The sequence below is a fragment of the Anoplolepis gracilipes genome, chromosome 5 (assembly GCF_047496725.1).
Source record: "Anoplolepis gracilipes chromosome 5, ASM4749672v1, whole genome shotgun sequence".
NCBI classification, from domain to species: Eukaryota; Metazoa; Arthropoda; class Insecta; order Hymenoptera; family Formicidae; genus Anoplolepis; species Anoplolepis gracilipes.
This window is the reverse complement of record NC_132974.1, coordinates 13,292,800-13,313,727: the sequence shown is the minus strand read 5'-3', so window position 1 is coordinate 13,313,727 and position 20,928 is coordinate 13,292,800. Positions and strand designations below refer to the sequence as shown.

At 36.3% G+C, this 20,928-nt stretch overlaps 1 protein-coding gene across 1 annotated transcript; it reads right to left on the bottom strand.

Moving 5' to 3' along the window:
- Nucleotides 1-159: 159 nt before the first annotated feature.
- Jar (Myosin heavy chain 95F jaguar) lies at nt 160-19,033 on the bottom strand. Its single transcript, XM_072891896.1, has 18 exons — nt 18,874-19,033; nt 11,219-11,412; nt 10,786-10,859; nt 10,553-10,682; nt 10,280-10,444; nt 9,658-10,070; nt 8,297-8,556; nt 7,977-8,134; nt 7,734-7,898; nt 7,151-7,374; nt 6,802-6,993; nt 5,136-6,119; nt 4,868-5,007; nt 4,021-4,065; nt 2,874-2,994; nt 2,670-2,787; nt 2,329-2,544; nt 160-1,119 (listed from the first exon to the last, which is right to left on the bottom strand). The coding sequence occupies exons 2-18, from the start codon at nt 11,397-11,399 to the stop codon at nt 968-970; spliced, it is 3,738 nt and encodes a 1,245-aa protein (XP_072747997.1). The 5' UTR covers nt 11,400-11,412; nt 18,874-19,033; the 3' UTR covers nt 160-967.
- Between the last annotated feature and the right edge of the window lie 1,895 nt (nt 19,034-20,928).

Sequence of the window (20,928 nt, the reverse complement as noted above, 5' to 3'; positions counted from 1 at the left end):
AAATATTTTTTATATAATACATTATCATATATAATTATTAATATATTCGCAATCACGTGAATAGATCATTCGAATGTGAGTATCACTATCGTTTTATAGTTTGAAGTTTTTGCAAAAATTTTCATTAGAGTTCATTCGACGTACAAGTATATCACTACATTTGTTTTCTACAATGATTCCGCCCCCACTGTTGCAGCATAACACATTTATTACATATCCGTTCATTTGCATTCTTCTTATTAATCATTATTCGAAACCCTACTTATGCGATAAATATTATCGCTACTGAATCAATGATTCTTATAAATAACAAGATTACATTTGTGTATAGCTCGAAAACGATGCACAAGCCTAATACAAGGAACCTCGACTACATCTCGTATCCTATACATACTTGTAAATGTTTAGAAACATAAATACTGAAAAAAAAAAATAATTCGCGATAATATAGAGTCCTTCACGCGTAATTTTTTAGAATGTCATCGTACCAAACGCGATTTTATATATAATTTTATATATAAAAACTGAAAAGAAAAAAATTTGCGTGATAACATATAATCCTTTACGCGTTGTTTTTTTACAATATTATCATATCTAACGTTATTTTATATTTTACTTTATAAACGTATTTTTATTATACGAAATACTGATCGATTAATAACTGTAGAACCGGTAGAAACCAGATTGTAGAAAAAGTAGGACTTTTCTTTGTTTTCTGACAAAGTGATATTTATACGATGAAAAATGTTTTTAACATATGTAAATGAAATGTAATATATATAAATTGCAATGTGTGTGTATGTATATTATAATCCGTGCATGAGACACACTTCGCAAGGCACAGAGAGAACCGCATTTTATATACGCAAGAGGCTATTTATATGAAATGGATAATAATCGATCATCAAAATTTCCATATTTTTTTTCGCGAAAGAAGACCGGATTCTTCTCGAATCAAGAATCTATCTCACTTTTTACGATCGCATGGCGGTACATACGGTTTACCACCGTACTTCTCCCACTCGCGATTGAACTCGTGTTCCAGGACTTCGGCACCACGTTTTCGCGTTAATCCGGTCTCAGCCAGACTCAATTCACACATCTGCATATCGTCGACGCCTGGCAAACAGAGAAATTTCCATTTTTTTCCAATATATAGTACTTCTTAGGTGATAAATGTGATGAATTAACATGACACATTATACATCAAACACGTGTAACAAAATAATGGTAAAATGATTAGGAAGGATATAGCCGGACAAGCATACAAAAAGTGACCCCGACAAGTTTTTAAATAATACTTGGCCTGTCATTTCTTCATTATAAAAAAAAAATTTTTCTTCAAAATTTCAACTCCTTAACTTTATTATTTCCTGAGTTATCGAGAAAAATGTCATTTTAAGTTTTTATTTTTCTTTTCTGTAAATATTGGAGATAATCTCATATCGATTTTTTCTAAATATTTATTAACGAAAGAGACAAAAAATATTTTTTTATTAATCTTGAATAAAAACTTAATTTTTTAAAAGACTAAAATTGAGAAATGGCCTTTTTAACATGTTTCTTTCAAGGTCCAATCACCGAATTTTTAAAGAATATTCTTTTTATATTTCTCAATATTCTCAAATTTTTTCAATTTTTTATCGTCCTATTATCAAAAAATAATTTAAAAAGTTATTTTTTTTTTTCACTATGTTGCACCAACTCGAAAAAAAGTTGAAAAAATTTGAGAGTATTGACACATATAAAAAGAGTATTCTATAAAAGTTTGATGATTGAACCTCGAAAGGAATGTTAAAAAAACCATTTCTTAACTTTATTCTTTTTATAAAAATCGATCTTTTATTCGAGATTAATGGAAAAATATTTTTTTTGTGTCTTTCGTTGATAAATGTTCAGAAAAAGAATTTATATGGGATCATCTCAAATATTTACAGAAAAAAAATAAATCTGAAAATGACGTTTTTCTCGATAACCTAGAAAATAATAGAGTTAGGGAGCTTTTGAGGAAAAATTTTTTTTACAGTGAGAACATGACAGGCCAAATGTTATTTGAAAACTCGTCGGAGATACTTTTAGTATGCTTATCTGGTTATAGTCTTTATTAGCGCGATTTTATTACGAAATATTTGTAAGATAAAAATTTACTCTGTCATCTCTAAATTCCATTAATTCTGTTGATTTATTATAATTTTTTACCAGAGACTCGATGTTGATAGATTCTTATGATTATGATTTTTAAATTTCGAATATAAGTATGCGATTTTATTTTTCATTGGAAAGAAGTTTGGACAGTGTCAAAGTCAATAAATATCTTCGAGACCTTACCTGCCACGAGAAGTATGGGCGGTTTATCGGGATGAAGTTCCATCTGCCGTGCCACGTATTGTCCGTCGAAATGCGCGTACCACCAACCCCTCTTGCCTCCGCTATGCGTGTTGTCCTGCTGTCCAGCTGCGGAAGAACGGACGAAGGGGATCCGAAAGTATCTCTGCGACGACTCGACTATCTGCTGCTTCAACGTTGTCCTCGGTGTTTTCGCGGCTGGAAACCGTAATCGATATTTATTTGCGTCCAATTAATCGCGCCACTGTTTTTTATTTATCCATAAATTATTGTTAATTTTTAATATTGTTATTTGATTTATCGTTGGCAATATCGTTGGCTACCTTCTTCCATGATGGATTTCGGCGCCCTTTCATTTTCGTCCATCGTCGTTCGCCTGCGATTCCTCGCCTTCCAGGCGTGATAAACCTTCAGTCTACGATGAAACTCGTGACGGCAAGCCTGGAACATTTTGATTTTTCTTTCAATAAAGCTTGTTATATATGATTTTCTGATCGATATCATAAAATCGACGTGCATGAACGCACCTCTAGTAACTCGATGTCGCAAGACGTATTGATTGCGTCTCGTAGTTCTGAGTACTTCCACTTGGACAGATCATATTTCTTGTTGCTCATAGCCGCTTGCTGGTTACGCACCTGTTCCGATCTACGTCGCGAACAAACACGCATTAAAAAATAGCACCGTTAGTAATCGGAATTTCATAATATTGTGCAACTTTCGATATCGTAGAAAGTGTTAAGCATGTTCGCTTCGGTGTTAGTCTACGAGGATACCAAAGTGTTAACGCGTTTGCTAAAATTGATGAGTAATCGTGCGTAAGGATAGGAATGAAAGAAACTGGAGATTGTTGAGTTAATAAATTTTACGATCACTCGAAAAAATGATCTTGCATGTCTTCAACAAAAATTTTCTAGGTGTAAAAAATTCACTGAAACAGATCAATTATTAGCGAATACTGTGATACTGCATATATTTGCATTTAATCAATTTAAATGACAGAGACAGAATTTATATCTGTATTATTATGTAATTTAGACAGAAACTTTTTCTGCGATGCCTATCTTTAAGGCCTATTGTTAAGGACAATTATATTTGATTACGTGATTAATATTTGGCAATGGGATGTAAATTTTTGACAGATTTGCTAGAATATTGCTGCTATAAATTTTATACGTGACAAACAATATTTTAATAGATATAAAAAGTAGCGATAAATTTTAATTTAGACATCTAGAAATCGATCTACATTAGTCAAATATTTTTTTGAGTGATCAATACACGTGCAAGGATACAAAATCGTGATGTCATTTTTACAGAGATTCTTTAAATGACAGTCCACGAATAACTTTCTCGGAGATAGAGAATAGTTAGTTTACCCGTGAATAAAATTTGAGTTAAAAATGTTGAGTCAATAAATTTTACGATCAAGACACATGCAAGGATACAAAATCGTCGTGTCATTTTTGCAGAGGTTCTTCAAATGACAGTCCACGAATAACTTCCTCGGAGATAGAGAATAGTTAGTTTACCCGGGAATGAAATTATCGAATTTTCGAGATTGGTTAACGGAAAATAATACAGCGAATGAGTCTTAATTAATTTTGAGAAGGGACTGAATCCCTCAATTGAGTTAGTCATTTATTCAAAAAAACCCGAGTAATTATACGATACCTCATTAGCCTGTTGTTGTTTGTAGATACTCGTACGTCGGAGCCACTGTATGATTTTAAACAACAAAATAACGTCTTATTCCGGTTGTCAACATTTTACAACGTAATCAAAAATGATACGCGTTATCGTGATCAAGATTAAGTTGCTATTATATAAACGTTTCGTTATTTAATCCATCGATTTGTAATAAACCGTGTATATCGATTCGTTTCTAAATCACATCTTAATTAAATATATTTCAAGATATTATCTAATTCGAATTTTGGTCCATTAAATATATCTGTTTAATATTAGATATTTTAAATATCGTTTATAAATCACGTACAGGGTGTCCGGTAAAGATTGAATCAACGTTCGTGAGCAGGTAGAGCGCATTAAAAAGAACAGAACAGAAAAGTCCTTTACCATTTTGCGATTTTCCTAATAATTATTGAGAAATTAATTAAAAAATATCGATCAATATACTAGCGCTCTGCAAAAAGACAGCTCTCAGGCGATCGCTAGCAACACAACGAAAAGAGACAACCCGCTGTTACACGGTTACTATGCGTGTGACTAGCAATCGCATGACGCATGACAGCTGACAGCGGGCTGGCTTTTCTCGCCACGTGCTAATACTCACACGAATTAGTCGATATTTTTAAATTAATTTCTCAATAATTATTGCGAAAATCGCAAAATGGTAAGGACTTTTATGTTCAGTTTAATGAACTCTACTTGCTCACGAGCGTTGATTCAATCTTTACCGGACACTCTGTATAATTATCCATATAAATTAATAAATTAATATATAAGGTTAAAATCGTCTAAAATCGATCTCTTTTATAAATGTTATCTGGATTCTTACCTTCGCGCAGGCGGCGGTGAATCCTCCACTTGTCCATTGGATTCTTGAGCGAGTCTGACCGCCAGTTCGTGGTCTCTTCTTTCTTGCTCGAGCAATTCCCGATATCGAGTCTCCTCCATGGCCTCCTTTTCCAATTGTGCCTTGGAATAATAAGTATAAAAATGAAGAATATAGTACATGCAAAATTAATAAAATAATGTATAAAAAGTTAACAGAATAACAATACAAACAAAGTACATCAGTAATTATTCGAAAAATTCAAGCAAACCTGAAGAGCAACCGCCGTTTTCTGATCCTCTTCCTCCTGTTTTCTCCGTTGCGCTTCTGCAATTTTTCTTCTGACTTCCATATCCAGCTTCTTTCTTCTGTTTTCCCCCTCTTCCCACTTTCTACGTTCCTCTTCCTCCTTACGTTTCTTTTCGAGTTCAAGCTCCTGTTGGATCTTTCTCAGTCTCGCCTGTTCCTCGGCGACCTTCTGCTGCTTCATCATATCTTGCAGAGAGGCCATTTGCTTGTTCACCTGATTCACCAGAGACATGTAGAGACGGTTAATCTCCAACGGCGCGAGCCTCGGATTGTTTTTGATCGTACGTATGGTTGTCTCTAGGTCGTCGTCCAGCCTTTTCATGTCCTGTGTTGATTTCTCTCGATTTTTCAGTTGGCTCGCAGTCTCCTCCATTCGCGTCAATTGCTTCTGCAGATTCTTGATTTTCACGATTCCGCGAATGCGCGGCTGATGCTGCTTCTTCGCGATGTACATCCTCACCGTTTTCTGCAGTACGATCAGATGTTGCCTTCGATAGATGATCTTGTTCTTCAGTTTGATCACCGACAGCGCGCAAAACTGCATTTTATTCCAGCGCGACTTTAGCAGCCACTTTTTCACGTTAGCGACCAGCTTGCGCAGATTTTCCGGATCGGACTTCATGATCCGATCGAACTCAGCGAATTTGCCCGGCTTGAAAAAGACGCGAGTAATGCCGAATTTGAAGTCCTTCTGATTCAACTTTAAACTATGAAGCAGCGCCTCGCAGAAGAATCTGGGGTCCAATTTGGCCAGTTCCGGTGGTAGATAATTCTTGTACATATTGTAGAGCTCATGGAACGGCACTCGGCTGGGATAGCCGTGTTCCATCAGTTCCAGAACCGACGTCATTCCTGAGCAGCGAAGTTGATTCATAATACTGTTTCCGTCGAATTGATGCGCCACCATATCGCTGTTTGGTTTGATACACCTTATAAAATTCGTTCCCTAAAAATACAGATGAAGAATGGTCAATAAAAAGATACAAGATATAGGATAAACTAGGGTATGATAGCCATACGGAAAAGGTGGCCATAGGCTGTAATTTTTTCAATAATCGCTACATAGTGCGCTTTTTTAGTCACTATCACAGATAATCGATATTTACAGTAGTTTATGTGCATACATTGTTCGAAATAACAATATTGTTAATCTTATATTATATTTTTACTTTTCACTACCTGCAAAGTTTTTCATGTGTCCCTTAAAAACTGTTATATACGTTGAATAAATTACAGTTAAGCTATCGTAATCGACATTAGACATATAAAGATTTGTAAATTATTATACGACCTATAATTTTTATTTTCGTTTTCATCATTTTTTTATAAATATTACGGCCATCTTTCCGTCACTATGGTCATCTTTTCCTTAAAAGTTGGGTAAGATGGCCAATGCTTATGTTGTACTATTTTGATAATATAAAATTTCTATGAAATATTTTCCTTTTAATTTCGATAATATTACGTAATTTAAGCTTCAGTGAAGATAATATGCCAAGCACTATTAAAAAATAACAAAAATAAAAGTATGTTTTTCACATTTTAAAAAACTATGGCCATCTTATCCGAGTTTACCCTATTGAAATAAAAGAGTTAGAACGTAGAATTGATAGAAAAATATTGTTTACGTTGCTCTTTAGTTTATCCATAAGTTCGCCAAGCTGCGTTTTGAATTTACTGCCGACGCTAATAAAATTGAGCTTTCCCTTTTGCAAGGAATGATTGGCGAACTGTGTCCTGAGAAATTTATTACCGCTCTCTTGAATGAGCGCCTCCAGAGAAGCGTGCAACGCGTCGTTGTTCTTCTCGATAAATTGGTTCTGCGAAATTAAAATAAATATTCAATTCAATCAGACAGTCAAAAATATGTCTATAAAAAAGTCAAAAAATATTTGAAAGAAGTACAGTTCTATTGACAGCGTTTACGATGTCTTTGTACATCGCTCGCTACATCTTGATCGAAATATGCTATTTTACCGTTTGATAGCAGACACCACCGGCATAATGGCGAATCACGAAGCCCTCGTCGTCTCGTAATTCTCGATGAGCCTTCAATCGTGACGTTCGCGGTAAAGTGATGCGGAAATGACCGCTCCACGCACGATGAACCTCGTTGGTGAAATGCGCGAAACTATGAGTCGGCAATTTCGATTCCTCGTCCAGCAGACTGAAGATACCCGTATTCTTCGACTCGATTAAATCTGAAAGTTGGCATGATTCATGATTTATTTCTAAAACCTATGAATGGGAGTATTATTTATCCATTCGCAAAATAATAAACTTAAGTAAATAATTAAAATATTATTCCGAAAAAAAAAAAGAAAAAATTTATTTTAAATAAAAACAAAAATTCGCGTTTTTACGTTGCATTAAAAATAATAAAATAATCTAAACGATTTGTTATTTGTCGGTATAAATTTTTTAAATTTAAAACAATGGATATCAGCATTAGGTTTTCAAAATTTTTAAATTTCCAAAATGTTTGCATACTAAACTATATGTTTGATCCCTAACAACAGCCTTTAAATAAGTTAAAAAAATTTTTTTCAATTTCACGTACCAATGCAATCCTGATTGTCGACATAGGAGATTTTCGGAACGTTTAATGACTCTCGAGCATAAAGTTCTTGCTCGTATTTCAAGATCCTCTCGTTGAAGAATTGCTGAAGCTTCTCGTTGCAGTAGTTTATGCAAAATTGCTCGAAATTGTTGACTTTGAAATATTCTAAAAAAGAAAATTATTATTCAATTTTTATTATAATCACAGAGTAGGTTTTCAATGATCGAGAATTAATTTGCTCACCGAATCCCGCAATATCCAACACGCCAATGTAGTAACTCGAAGCTTTGAAGGGTATGCTCTTGTTAATTCGCGCGACGATATGATCAAACAGTTTGCTATAAATGGCCTTTGCTAGAGCGTCCCTGGCATTATTAGCTTCGTAGACTTTCAGCGGCACCCTATCGTGCGAGCAGACAAATTGATAAAAATGATCGGAGAAAACCTTGTAACGTGTGATAGAAAGTTTACATATACATATATAAAGAATATTAGCATATATATATCTTATAAAATAATAAAGAAAAAAAATATTGACGGAAATGCTCTCCTGTTCAACTCACATAATGACCGTTCCTTTGATGCCACCCCGACTAGTTTGCATCACTTTCGAGACCAAAGCCTGTCGCAGCTCTTCGGGATCCACCCCCAGTAACTTCGCAGATATCGTGACCGCCTTTTCCGAGTCGACGGTTATTCTGCAGCCACCCTTGGTGTCTTCCGGATTGTCCTCGAACGTGATGTTGCCGAGATGAAGCACCGCCGCCACCATCGTGTAGATCTCCATGCGTTCGACTTCCGCTAAACCGAGTCGGGTAAACGCCTGTAAAGTAGTAAAAATAAAGAATGTAAAAAACCATACATATACACGAGAAGATTTAAGAAAAAAATAAAATAACACAAATTTGAAAATTATCATTAGGTAGGAATAATTAATCCCTATGATGTACTCGTGGGTCAATTGTGTCCATGCAATTTCTAAATTATAATATTACTCAAAGGCGAATGATCGTGGAATAGCCGCGTCGAGTCTTAAAAAAAGTTGTTGGATGGGGCAAGTCAAGCACGAGCGGGCCTCCTTCTGTGGCAGTCGCTTTCCCCATAGCAAGCAAACAAATGTAGTATTGGTCCTTAAAGGCCCACCTATACACTCAACGCATACTTTTTCCGGAAGATATTTTAAAGACCCACGTATACACTTTACGTATAGTTTTTCTCAAGGTAAGTTAATTTTTATTTTCTTATGAATCTTATTTAATGAAACTTATTGAGTATTTTTAATAACGTTTTTATTAGTTTAAATTTTAAAAATGGTATATTTTTTTACTGCATGCAATATGTCGGTATATGTTCGACAGAAGAAATATCGAAATATTATCTAATGTATATGATATATATAGATGATAAATGATACAAATTTTAGTAATAAAAATGTTTAATATACAAAAAAAGCATTTATTATTTAAAACCTGACTGCGACCATTAAAAAAATACGATTTTCATATCCCAAAATTAAGTATCTAACCTTAATTTTTTTAATATGGTATATTTTTTTATCATTTTTTAAAATTTTAATTTCAATTCCTAAAAACGGTTTTATTTAAAAAAAAATCATTTATTTAAAAGTTATGATTTTTTTCCCATAACAATGCATTTAAGTTTTCTACCTCACATGTTTGTAATAATAATATACTTGAACAAATTATTTTTCAAATTTACTATTTCAGTTTTTATTTAGAAAGATGAAAGAAGGTATATGAATTTTTTTCAGATTATTTATAACGTTTTTATTCATTCACAAACGCGTCAGACATAATATACCCACGTGTACACTCTGCAGGTGTACCAAAAATAGCTATACACGGTAAGGATTAAGTGTATTGCTTGAAACAGTGTTTTCTTTTCAGAAATTTCGCGCGTGTACCTGATCGATAGCGTTGAAGCCATCGACGTCGTCCAAGATGGGATCGTGAAGACTGCCCTTCTGCACCTGCTCGCGGCTCTTTTGCGCCTCGTTTAGCCGCTTTTCCGACTTCGCGGTACAAAAGTACTGGGTACAGCCGTTTCTTAGGTAATGGAAGTCGTCCGGCTTGGTGATGGCCAACTTTGCGCGCAAGTCGGCCGGCGCGCCGGCGCACATCATGTAAAACACGTGGTAGTTGCGCTCGTCCGGGCTTTGCAGGCATACCCTGGACTTTTCCAACAGGTAGTGGGAGATGTATCCGCCGACCACCTGACACTTGGAGTCGAAGTGCACCTCCATGAATTTGCCAAAGCGCGAGCTGTTGTTGTTGCGCTTCGTCTTCGCGTTGCCGAACGCTTCCAGTACTGGAGTCGCTGTGGGTCGATTGTAAATAATTTTAATTATTAATTAAATACTAATAGACTCTATCGAGAACCTCGACGCATGATTAAAGTAGATAAAAAGGATGACATTCTTTTTTTAGCCATATAGATTTTTTAAAATTTCTTAAATATCATTGCGTTTCTCATAACGTTAATTAACTTTATTAAAATTAATTACGTTCAGGTGACGTTTTGTTTACCATCGAGAATCTTCTGTTCGATCGGGCCAGCAGTCGAGCCCCAGAGATCACAGAGATATCGCAGGAGATACTTGGTCGACTCGGTCTTTCCAGCTCCCGATTCGCCGGATACGATAATGCTCTGGGACTGTTTCAACACTTTCATGTCTCTGAACGCTTTATCGCCTGCGAAGATAAAAAAAGGAAGGATCGCTCTGTACTCTCGTCGAGCACGAATAAACGGTGGAAGAAATAAAAAAAAAAAAAAAAAAAAACGAAAAATGTTGCACGTACCGATAGCGAAGACATGTGGCGGTGTCTCACCCAAGGACTTGCCTTGATAAGCCTTGATAGTCCGCGGCGAATAGAGGTCCTTCACCTCGTAGTACGGATTTACGGCTATCAAAATGTTAGCGACGTAAGTCTACAAACCAAGACAAGCGTAACGAATGATTAAAAGAGATCTCGTGGTGATGGTGGAGGCGCGATTATTTGACTGCAGCGCGTCACCACGTGTAATTACTCACGTATATCCTGTCCTTGAAATAGCGAGTGCGTATATTGTTCAGCAAAGTAGCCTCGTTCAGGTACATCAGGGCGCCTGGGAAGAGATAATTTAGAGAAGAAAAAAAAAAAATATAAATAAAGAAGGAAAGAGATCAGTGAAAGTGCCTTTGTAAAAGAGCGAAAGTCGCGTGAGAAGCGAGCGTGACCGCGCGATCTTAATGTCCGATAGAGGTTGGTCGAAACAAGTTCGTCACGGTGTGTAACAATCGGGGGGAACCACGTCGAGTAAACAGCCGGTAACGTATCTTTTCATTACATTCTCTATTTTTCCTTTAAAGTTTATAGCGCAAAATTATCATTAACATTACTGCGAAAATTTTAATTTTCTAAATAAGACAAAACTGAATTATTTTTGAAAGATACGTATGTGTTTAGAAGAAGAAAAAAACTTACAATTATCCTCGACATCTTTGGTATATTCGCCGGCAGGATACACTTCGTCCAACGGACAGGTGCGCTGAGGATATTTCGGATCGAGAGGCACGATTAGGGCGTCCCCGTCCATCATGTCCGCGAATTTCCCGATTATGAAACCCTCTTGCGGGTCGCGGACCCACACCTGCTGGTTCTCCATCTCGGGTCTTACTCTGAAATACAGAAACGGTCGCACGGTTGAAACAATACGCTCTTTGCACAATCATCGCGTCGGTCGTTGTTTTGATCTCCGGCATTCGTACACGCGAGAAAGCTGCCTGGAGAACTCGTTCCGTATAATATAAAGTATAATAATTTCAGCGAGATATTGTTGGATTTTTACTTTGCAACTCGCGTATCGGACGGACGAGCACGTGGCAAAAGAATGACTCATACAGTTCTTGTCTCTTGTTAGCACAGTCTTATATATTTCACAATCAAGTTGAAGTTAATATATTGTAACAAAAAAATACAATTAAGGCGATGAACTTCGCGTATATTATCGTAATCTTTATTAATATAATTAAGGAGAAAAGATTTCTTAAATACGCGAAATCAGTACTCTCTACAATCACGTGACTCCGAAAATATATGGATCGCGTACGCTACAAAAATACGTCCTCATATTGGACGATAAACTCGTTTACGCATCACTTTTCGCTCAAAAATAATCTTGCAACTATGGCAAAAATTTTCTGAGTGCGAAAAATTAATTGAAGTAGATAAATGATTAATGTAAATCTTGTGATACCGTATTTATATCTGTATTATTAGTGTATAATTTAAACAGAACATTTTTCTGTGGAGCCTCTCCAAGGCCAATTACACTTGTGATTAATATTTGGCAATGGGATCTCAATTTTCTAAAGGTATCGCTGTTAAAAATTTTATATGTATCAAGTAATATTCTAGCAGATAGAAAAGTAGCGATTAATTTTAATTTTCTAACTAAAAACTTGTCTACAGCAGCAAAATATTTTTTTGAGTATTTAAAATTGTATCTCAACAGATATAATTGAATTATTTATGAGAAACATCCGAAGACGGTTTCTCCAGTTGATTCTTTGATTAATCTAAAGTCAACAAAAATATTGAGACAATTTTGAAATAATTATTAAAAAAAAATCTTTTGCAAATATTGAGTCTCTCGAAGGAACGATTAACGATATTTGTAGAAAAATTTCAAGACTTTAAAAGATTTTGTCCATTCAAACCTTTGTCGCGTCGACGTGTAATGTCGAAATAAATAATAAAATAAAATTATTTTCGCTTGTGTGTACGAAATGTAAATTGTCGACGACAACTTTTGCTGGTTGTAGACGAATACCTTCTCCCTGCCGTCATTGTAGAGATTTTCGACGAATGAATCTTGTCTGACTTCCGGCGCTCTACCGCGTATGCTGAATGAAGATTTTTATTGTTAACGCTCATCCAGGCCCGTAGTCATATTCCAAGCTGTGCATTATTGACGGAAGAAGCAACAAAAGTGTCACGACGGTCGATAAAGGTTAAAGAATTGGTTGTATCCACGAAGAACGCGTTAGCAGCGAAATCCAAGACTTTTGTATTCAAATAGCTTTACAGATAAATAGCTTTGCGATAAATGGCTATCGGCGTGCTATCGAGAAGTATATATAAGTACGTGATAAAATTATAGAATATTGCTATTCGATCGTTGAAAAGTTGTCGTGTGAAGTGTCTTTATAAAAGGCTCTTTTATAAATATGAGAATCGTAAAAATATATTTCACTTTCTATTTCTTTTTTTTAAATAAAAATTTACCTAATTAATTTTGTGTGCTTCATCGAAAATTCAATTTTAAACCGAGCATTCGAAACTATTAAAAAGACACTGTCAATAAAATTAGGATTGTTGATTCTGAAACATTCTGTATATGCGCAATGATCGTTTCATGATCGCGCAAAACAATATTGCATAAATTAGTAGAAGCTTATTCATTATTGTCGTTTAATAGAGGCAGATAACGCTAAGTTTATGCTTTGACGTTAACGTTAATCGTTTGTATTTTACCATTTGGGTTCTCTATTTTCAGCTTGACAGTCGACACAAAAAGTGAAATTCTATGCTTTAATTTATCGCTTATCATGACGCGTTATCGAGATAAGCAATGACGGAAGGTGCGCTGCGACAAACTCGAAATAATCGCCGTTACTCATCGTCGAAACCGTATGGTACAGCTGTATCGTCTGAATATTTTCCTTCTTTAAATAATGAACTTGACATTGTCAGATTATGATCTCGTTTGTCGAATTGTACGCTACGTCTTTTTCCGTGAATTAATTAAGAATAGTCTACTCGAAAACTAAATTAAAATACAATTCTATACTTTCCGATTAGATTTTCAGAAAATTTTAAGATTATTATTTTATCATGTAATGTGTGTAATATACATTCCACAATTCACAGCTAAAGATGTAATGATATATTCTTTAAAAGATATGGAGACGATTTTGTCTGAGACAAATAAAACTTTTAAATTTGGATTATTAAATTTTTTAATTCAAATCAATAATTAATTAAATACATTGAATACGTAGCTGTATGCTTTGGATATATTATGTTGCTTAAATGTTGCATGTAATGTTTTGTCTCTTTTCATCAACTTTTACACACAAATACACAAATTTACAGTTTTGTTTCGTTTAGACTAGGCATTATATCAGCTCGTTTTTTTTTTTTTTTTTTTTTTTTTTTTTCCAATCGCGTAAAACAATATTGCCAGCTGTGCCAATACTTTTGCGCAATAAAGATTATCATTATTAGATATTTCCAGATCCTTGTTAAAAAAAAAAAAAAAAAAAAATGCAAACTATCGCATCTACTTCTTTCTTATCATAACGACATGATGGCATTACTCGTCAATTTTCGTCCACCTGTCCGTATCGCGCGCGGGGACAATTTTCTCGATTACGTAACGCGATTCTTCCGCGATGATTTTCGAGTTCAGCGTGCGCGGCGGACACGCTCGGGGATTGCGCGGACGGTCATGTTGCGGCGATAAAATCAGGTAGGCAGACAGGTAAATAGAGGAGCAAGCGCACAAAACGCGTCGTCGTCGTCGTCGTCGTCGTCGTCATCATCGCTCGCTGACAAAAAAAAAAAAAAAAAAAAAAAAGAATAGCCGCGTGTGCATGTATTTTCCTGGTGTTGCCAGGTTGGACGATCGACAGTCGCTGCGTGATCAAAGGTCGTCACGAGCCGTTGCGTCTCGCGTTTTACACGCGCTCCGTCGACCGGCGCGGCGCGTCGTGACAGAAATTTCGAAAAAGCTCCAACATCCGTCTTCAACGCGGTGCGCTAACCCCGCCGGCTATTTGCATACGAATGCATCCGAGTAACGTTTCTGGCTGGGAATGAAGCGGGCGCTGCTAAAACTATCTAAAAACTGCATTAATTTTTTTACATACCTTTTTCATCTCGTTTTAATTTTTATTTGTTATACGAAACACGCTCCGAAATCAAAGGTTCAGCTTTCGTTGCGTTACTTTGGTTTGAAATTGAAAATAAAATGGCGACAATGTCGAAGGAAAGTTTACCCCGTGTATGACGCCTATATTTAATATGTAATAATATGACGATTGAATCTGCTGAAACTGTGCGCGGCTGATCTGGAAAGCGCGAGAGAAATTGCCTTGTTCCCTCTGTCGTATTCTCTCTGCAGTCGCATCCCGTTAGAGATATCGTAACGGTAAAAGCCACCGGTAAATCCTTGCGTCCGATCCTCAGGACACTCGCGGCGAGTCGTGACGCTGCATCGCGTTTTGCATCGCTCTCATCCGCGGAACGGATTTTACAACGTAATAGGGCCGACGATTCGTTCAAATCTTTCCTCCGCAAATTTAATCGATCCTACCCGAAACGATGTGCCCGAATGAAGCGGACAATGGTTGCAACGCGTCGCGGCGCCTAAGCATGTAAGGCATCCAAAGCAATCTTCTTTGCGTGTCGAGAGCGCGAGATGCACATCGGAAAGAGAAAGAAAGAGAGAGAGAGACGAAGAATCGTTCGTTCACCTTCTTCTACAGCATAAGAAACCGTAACGTCCAGATGTTGCGTCGTCTCTCGTTCTCTCTTCCATCATTAATCTTTTTTTTTTTTTTCTTTTCTCGCGGTTTTTTAAAGCATAGATATCGATCCTCGCTGAGCCCTTTTACCGGCCTCGACGTCCTTCCTTTCCGCTCGACGTGTTTAAATCGCGCATTGTTCTCCGAAACGAGGTGCGGCTCGCTCTCCACCTTCTTTCGCGACCTGACGTTTAATAAAGATAGTCGCACGTCGATGCGAGATATCCGTGCTTTTTTAATGTCAAATGCACTTTGCGTGCAAAGGTGCGTCGCAAATTCGTCGGAAGGGAATGAAAGGGATACGAGAGGAAGCAGGAAACGGCAGGTGGGACCGGCATACAAAATACGGGGAGACACGCGTGAGCGCGCAACAAATTCTCCCTACCATGGCCGAACACACAAAAAAAAAAAAAAAAAAAAAAAAAAAAAAATTAAATAAATAAATCTCGTCCGTGAATTTTATCGTGATTCTATTTTTGGAAAGAATGTATTGTAAATAAAATTTTTCAAGTACGGATATATAATGATAATTTATTATAAACACAATTGGATCTTTAATATTTATATCCTCGAATCAAAATAAAAGCATTCGAAAGTTTCTATTGAAAATGAGATTAGAAAAAGAGAAATCGCATTTCAAAATATGTATATCGGGCTTCTGTTTATTATACAAATAATATTTATTTTGTAATAAAAAATCTAAAATATGAAAAATTATTAAAAGAATATTAAAATTTTGGAAGACACATATTTTTAAATAAGAAGATATTTTTTTAGAATTAAAATTATTCCAATATATAATAGTTTCAGTTAATGCGCGATTTAATTATCATAAATTCATAATTCAGACAGAGACTTGCGCCGATATATTTCGTCATTTTACATCGTTTAACATTAATTGGAACAACCTTCGCATCATCGCTGTCATCAAGAACACTTGGTTATTAAATCGAGTGCAGTGGGTCGAGCTTTCGGTCCCGCCATCTCTCATTTGCATCGAGTTCCGCTCGACATTTTGCACTGATTAATCCAGCTGCGCATCATATATTTTGTACCTTATTTCAATCCAATCTGATATATCGTCAGAACAATGCTCCGTCAATTTCACAAGATAATTGCGGACATTATTATTAATTTAATATTATTCCACATTCAGTATTATTGTTTAAAACAATAATAGTAATAAAACGTAAAGTTTTTTTAGAAGAAAATTACGTACAAAATTATCACTACCATTATCAATGAGATGATATAATACTGTTTACATAGCGCATTAATTATACATCATCTCTCCCTTAAATGTCTCATTATAATTTAACAGGGTATTATTTCGCGCAACTAAAAGACCAATCTTAGCAGGAGAATTGTTAATGCAAATTATTCGCCCACCATTTACTCTGAAAAAGGGAACCGGTATCGGAAAAGTGGCCGACGATTCATGTTCAAGTACACACGATCGAGAGGATGGAGAGAAGCGTGCGTGAGTCACGGGTATCCTCGACTCTCACGGCAGCGCACGCCCACCTATACATCTACATGTACGTATAAAGGCTCGAGCGATTTTTTTTTCTCTCCCGCGCGGTTGCGTAACGCGCATGTCTGTCATACGTCATAAAACGCTCGACTAGCCGACAGCGAGACGCTTTTTCGCGGCAGACAAAGCGCAGAGATGGATAATCTCGATTCTGTTAACTCGCTTTCGCCGCGTTACTTTCGCTAAAGAGACGAGAGAAACGTAAAGTAAATGTCTCCGATTTCGATGACTTTCGCACGTGTCGTCAAGCGAGGCGAGCAAATAGTATACGAAACATAATAGCCTATTGTTTGTCTTATGAGCTTCGTCACGAGAGATCGGAATGATTCGCAAAATTAACAGTAATTAACACTCAATGTCATTTCAAACAAATATATATCGCGCTATATAAAAGACATTTCTCCCACAAGTTTGATTGTGAGTTGAAAGCATTTGGGGATATGTAAGTCAAGCCTCTTTGAGAAATTAACGATTCAGTACAGTGGGATAATGCAATGTTTTCTCGAGCATTCGACGGTCAACGAACGAGAGGAATTCGTAAAATTGGTTTAACAAGTATCCCGATTAAGAAGAGCTCGCAATTAATACGTATTAAGACGCATGCGTGAATGATCAAAATTGTTCCCGGGAAGAACTATGTACGATATACGCTGAGCGTCATAATCTCGATAATCAGATGTAATCAGAAGTTACATAGTACAATCGCGAAGCATACTTTCGATGTCAAAGATTAATAAAGACATAAATTACCATAAATGTGTATCAAGGGGGAAATTTGAATATTAATTCTTTAAACACACGGCCGATGACATTTACTCCGATTCTTTTTTATCTACCTGAAGCTCTTATCTCTGAAGACAATTCTTTCAATCGCACGGTCGATCGCTATCAATCGTCTATCGTTATCAGGCTAAATGGTGACGCGATTGCTTTCCCTCGGCTCTTGCGGAAGCGAGAGACCGCGTTGCGAAAACGCATCGAGAGAAAAAAAAAAAAAAAAAAACGCGATGCACGCACCGTCGACGACGGTATAATTAAATTCTGTTTTTTGCGAAAGCTCACTTGCATTACGTATATATTTCGCCATCGCAAGAAAGTATCATCTCTTGTGCTCGCGGGCGATCATCTTTTTCACCCCTCCCCTCTCCCCCCCTCTCCTTTTCTTGACCTCCTCGCCGCCCTTCCGGATAGAGTTTTCCACGTAGGTGCTTACGCAGGTTCACACACTAATTCGCACGCGTTGCGTCGCGGTTTTGCATTCGCTTTGCACTGCACCTGCCACTCCTCTTACTTCGTTCCACTTCCCTAATCACGGACTAGATTAGAGAGAGATTTATTTCAAATCCCCGGCGAAACGGCGGGGGTTTTTATTTGAAATAAAAATTCGTCCGGCAATTCTTTTTCGTTCCCGCTCCGATTCTGCGCGCGGTAAAGAGAGAAATACGCGTTACGTAAAATCGTCGGTGTCCGCGCTCGTGAATCACATATTTTCGCTGATTAATTTATCCTTACGACCCAACGATGCGACGAATTAAATTTTTTTTTCTCGTCATTGAGGCATTATTTTTCCGTATGTCTGAAAATGTCGTAGAGATGTAAAAATCTGAATTTCTTCCTCTCGTAGAAATTATTCCCTTCCCGGAGTAAATTCGGAGCTCTTATTCGGAAACAAATTATTTGAATAGAGGACAAGGATTTTCTATATACTACTGTATTTTTCTAAAGAGTTATATTATTTACTTTTGAATACCGACGATCGTTGACAGACGTAAGTCGCCCGAGCGACCGGCTTTGTTGTTCTTACTTTCAAAATTGATCTCCGAATCGAGTCGGTCGTCAACTGGAAGAACACAACAAGTGTGTTGCCGTTTATTTATACACCTGTCGAAATAATAATCGCTCGTCTCAGCGAAGGTGTAAATAATCGCTCTCCGACCCAGCGCGGGTCAGAAATGAAAATATTCGGGCGAGAGGAGACCGAAAGATATACATAATATATCGCAGGGTTTACTCACCGGGAGCGGTCTCACCGTGCGAAAGACAGCCAGCCGGGACGAAAGTACAATACAACGCGCACGGCACAAAATCTGACATGCAACTGTTGAGTTGCCGCACCGGAGTGAACTGAAGGAGCGAACGAGCGAGCGAGCGAGCGAGCTCGGCGATCAACGGCCGTTTCCGCCGATGCCACGCGGCAAACGGCCGCGATCGCGGCAACACGTACTTATACGTAGGTAGAGATCGCGCGCTACCATCGCTCGCACCCGGTGCCGGTGCCGGTGCCGGTGACGGTATCCCGGACCCCCGGGCCCCCGGGGTGATCCCGATGCGAGCCCCCGCGATGTCGAAAGAACCGGAGCGCTGGCGATTAAGCTTCTCGCGGGAGAGAATAAAGTGAGTCCTCTCCTCGCACTCAAAAAAAAAAAAATGATCTTGTAACTTGAAGAAAAATTTTCTAGATGTAAAAAATTCACTGCAGATAAATTATTAAAAAATACTGTGATACTGCATATATTTTTTTTGCACTTAATCAATTTAAATTTTTCTGTGATGCCTATCTTTAAGGCCTATTGTCAAGGACAATTATATTTGTGATTAATATTTGGCAATGGGATCTAAATTTTCTAGAGGTATTGCTAGAATGTTGCTGCTATAAATTCTATACGTGACAAACAATATTCCAAAAGATACAAAAAGTAGCGATAAATTTTAATTGAGGCATTTAGAAATCTATCTACATTAGCAAAATATTTTTTTGAGTGGATGGACCTGTTTAAATATATATGCATATATGATTATATATAATTAAATCTAAATAATTATTTTGGCGATCTGACCATGTATTACACTCAGAAAAATGATCTTGCATGTCTTCAACAAAAATTTTCTAGGTGTAAAAAATTCACTGCAACAGATAAATTATTAGCGAATACTGTGATACTGAATATATTTTGCACTTAATCAATTTAAATTTTTCTGTGATGCCTATCTTTAAGGCCTATTGTCAAGGACAATTATATTTGTGATTAATATTTGGCAATGGGAGCTAAATTTTCTAGAGGTATTGCTAGAATGTTGCTACTATAAATTCTATACGTGACAAACAATATTCCAACAGATACAAAAAGTAGCGATAAATTTTAATTGAGACATCTAGAAATCTATCTACATTAGCAAAATATTTTTTTGAGTGTTATATTATATTATTCTGAATTTGGTGCGATTTATGATTTTATTCTTATAATTATAATATATTTTAATCATATAATCGGCTAGGTCGGTTTTCATATATAATCAGATCAAATATGATTATGTGTATAAAGATATGATTATATAAGATCATATCGAATCATTTTTCAGATATTATTATGTATGATTATATAAAATTATATATGTTTTACCAGATCTTCTCATATCTAATTATGTATATTTCATCATATTATATCCACTTTTTCTCAAGTTGTCAATTTGCACATATACGAAATTTACAGACTTTAAAGATTTACGTTATCCTTAATTTCAAACGAATAGTCACTACGATTGCATCAATTAAAAGATTTAAAAAATTGATTTGTAATCTGTATGTATATATATCTATAAGATTAAAGTTTTTTATAATTTTATAGACATTTCTATTTATATCTGCACCTCGATATCAATAATGCTCCGATATGTTGGAAATGAATCGATAAAATATCGTTTGCAATCGAATAATTGTAAGTAAAAAATAAAACGAGCCTGTAATCATATATCATCAAGGTCAAATTATTCAATGTAAATCTTATAAATTATAAATTATGGACTTACGTCAGTCTTACGCCGAACCCGTTCAATTGCTCGCGTTCATTCACCAACGAGCGACAGGGTGACAATGACAAATAATGAATGAAGAATAATGATGTGGGAATGGAGGAATGATAATAGAAAAAGGGGAGAAATCTCGCCTCTCTGTCTGAACAGATACTACAATCAAAAAAATTTTCTAGTTGTAAAAAATTAACTAAAACAGATAAATTATTACCGAATACTATGTGATACTGCATATATTTTGCACTTAATCAATTTAAATG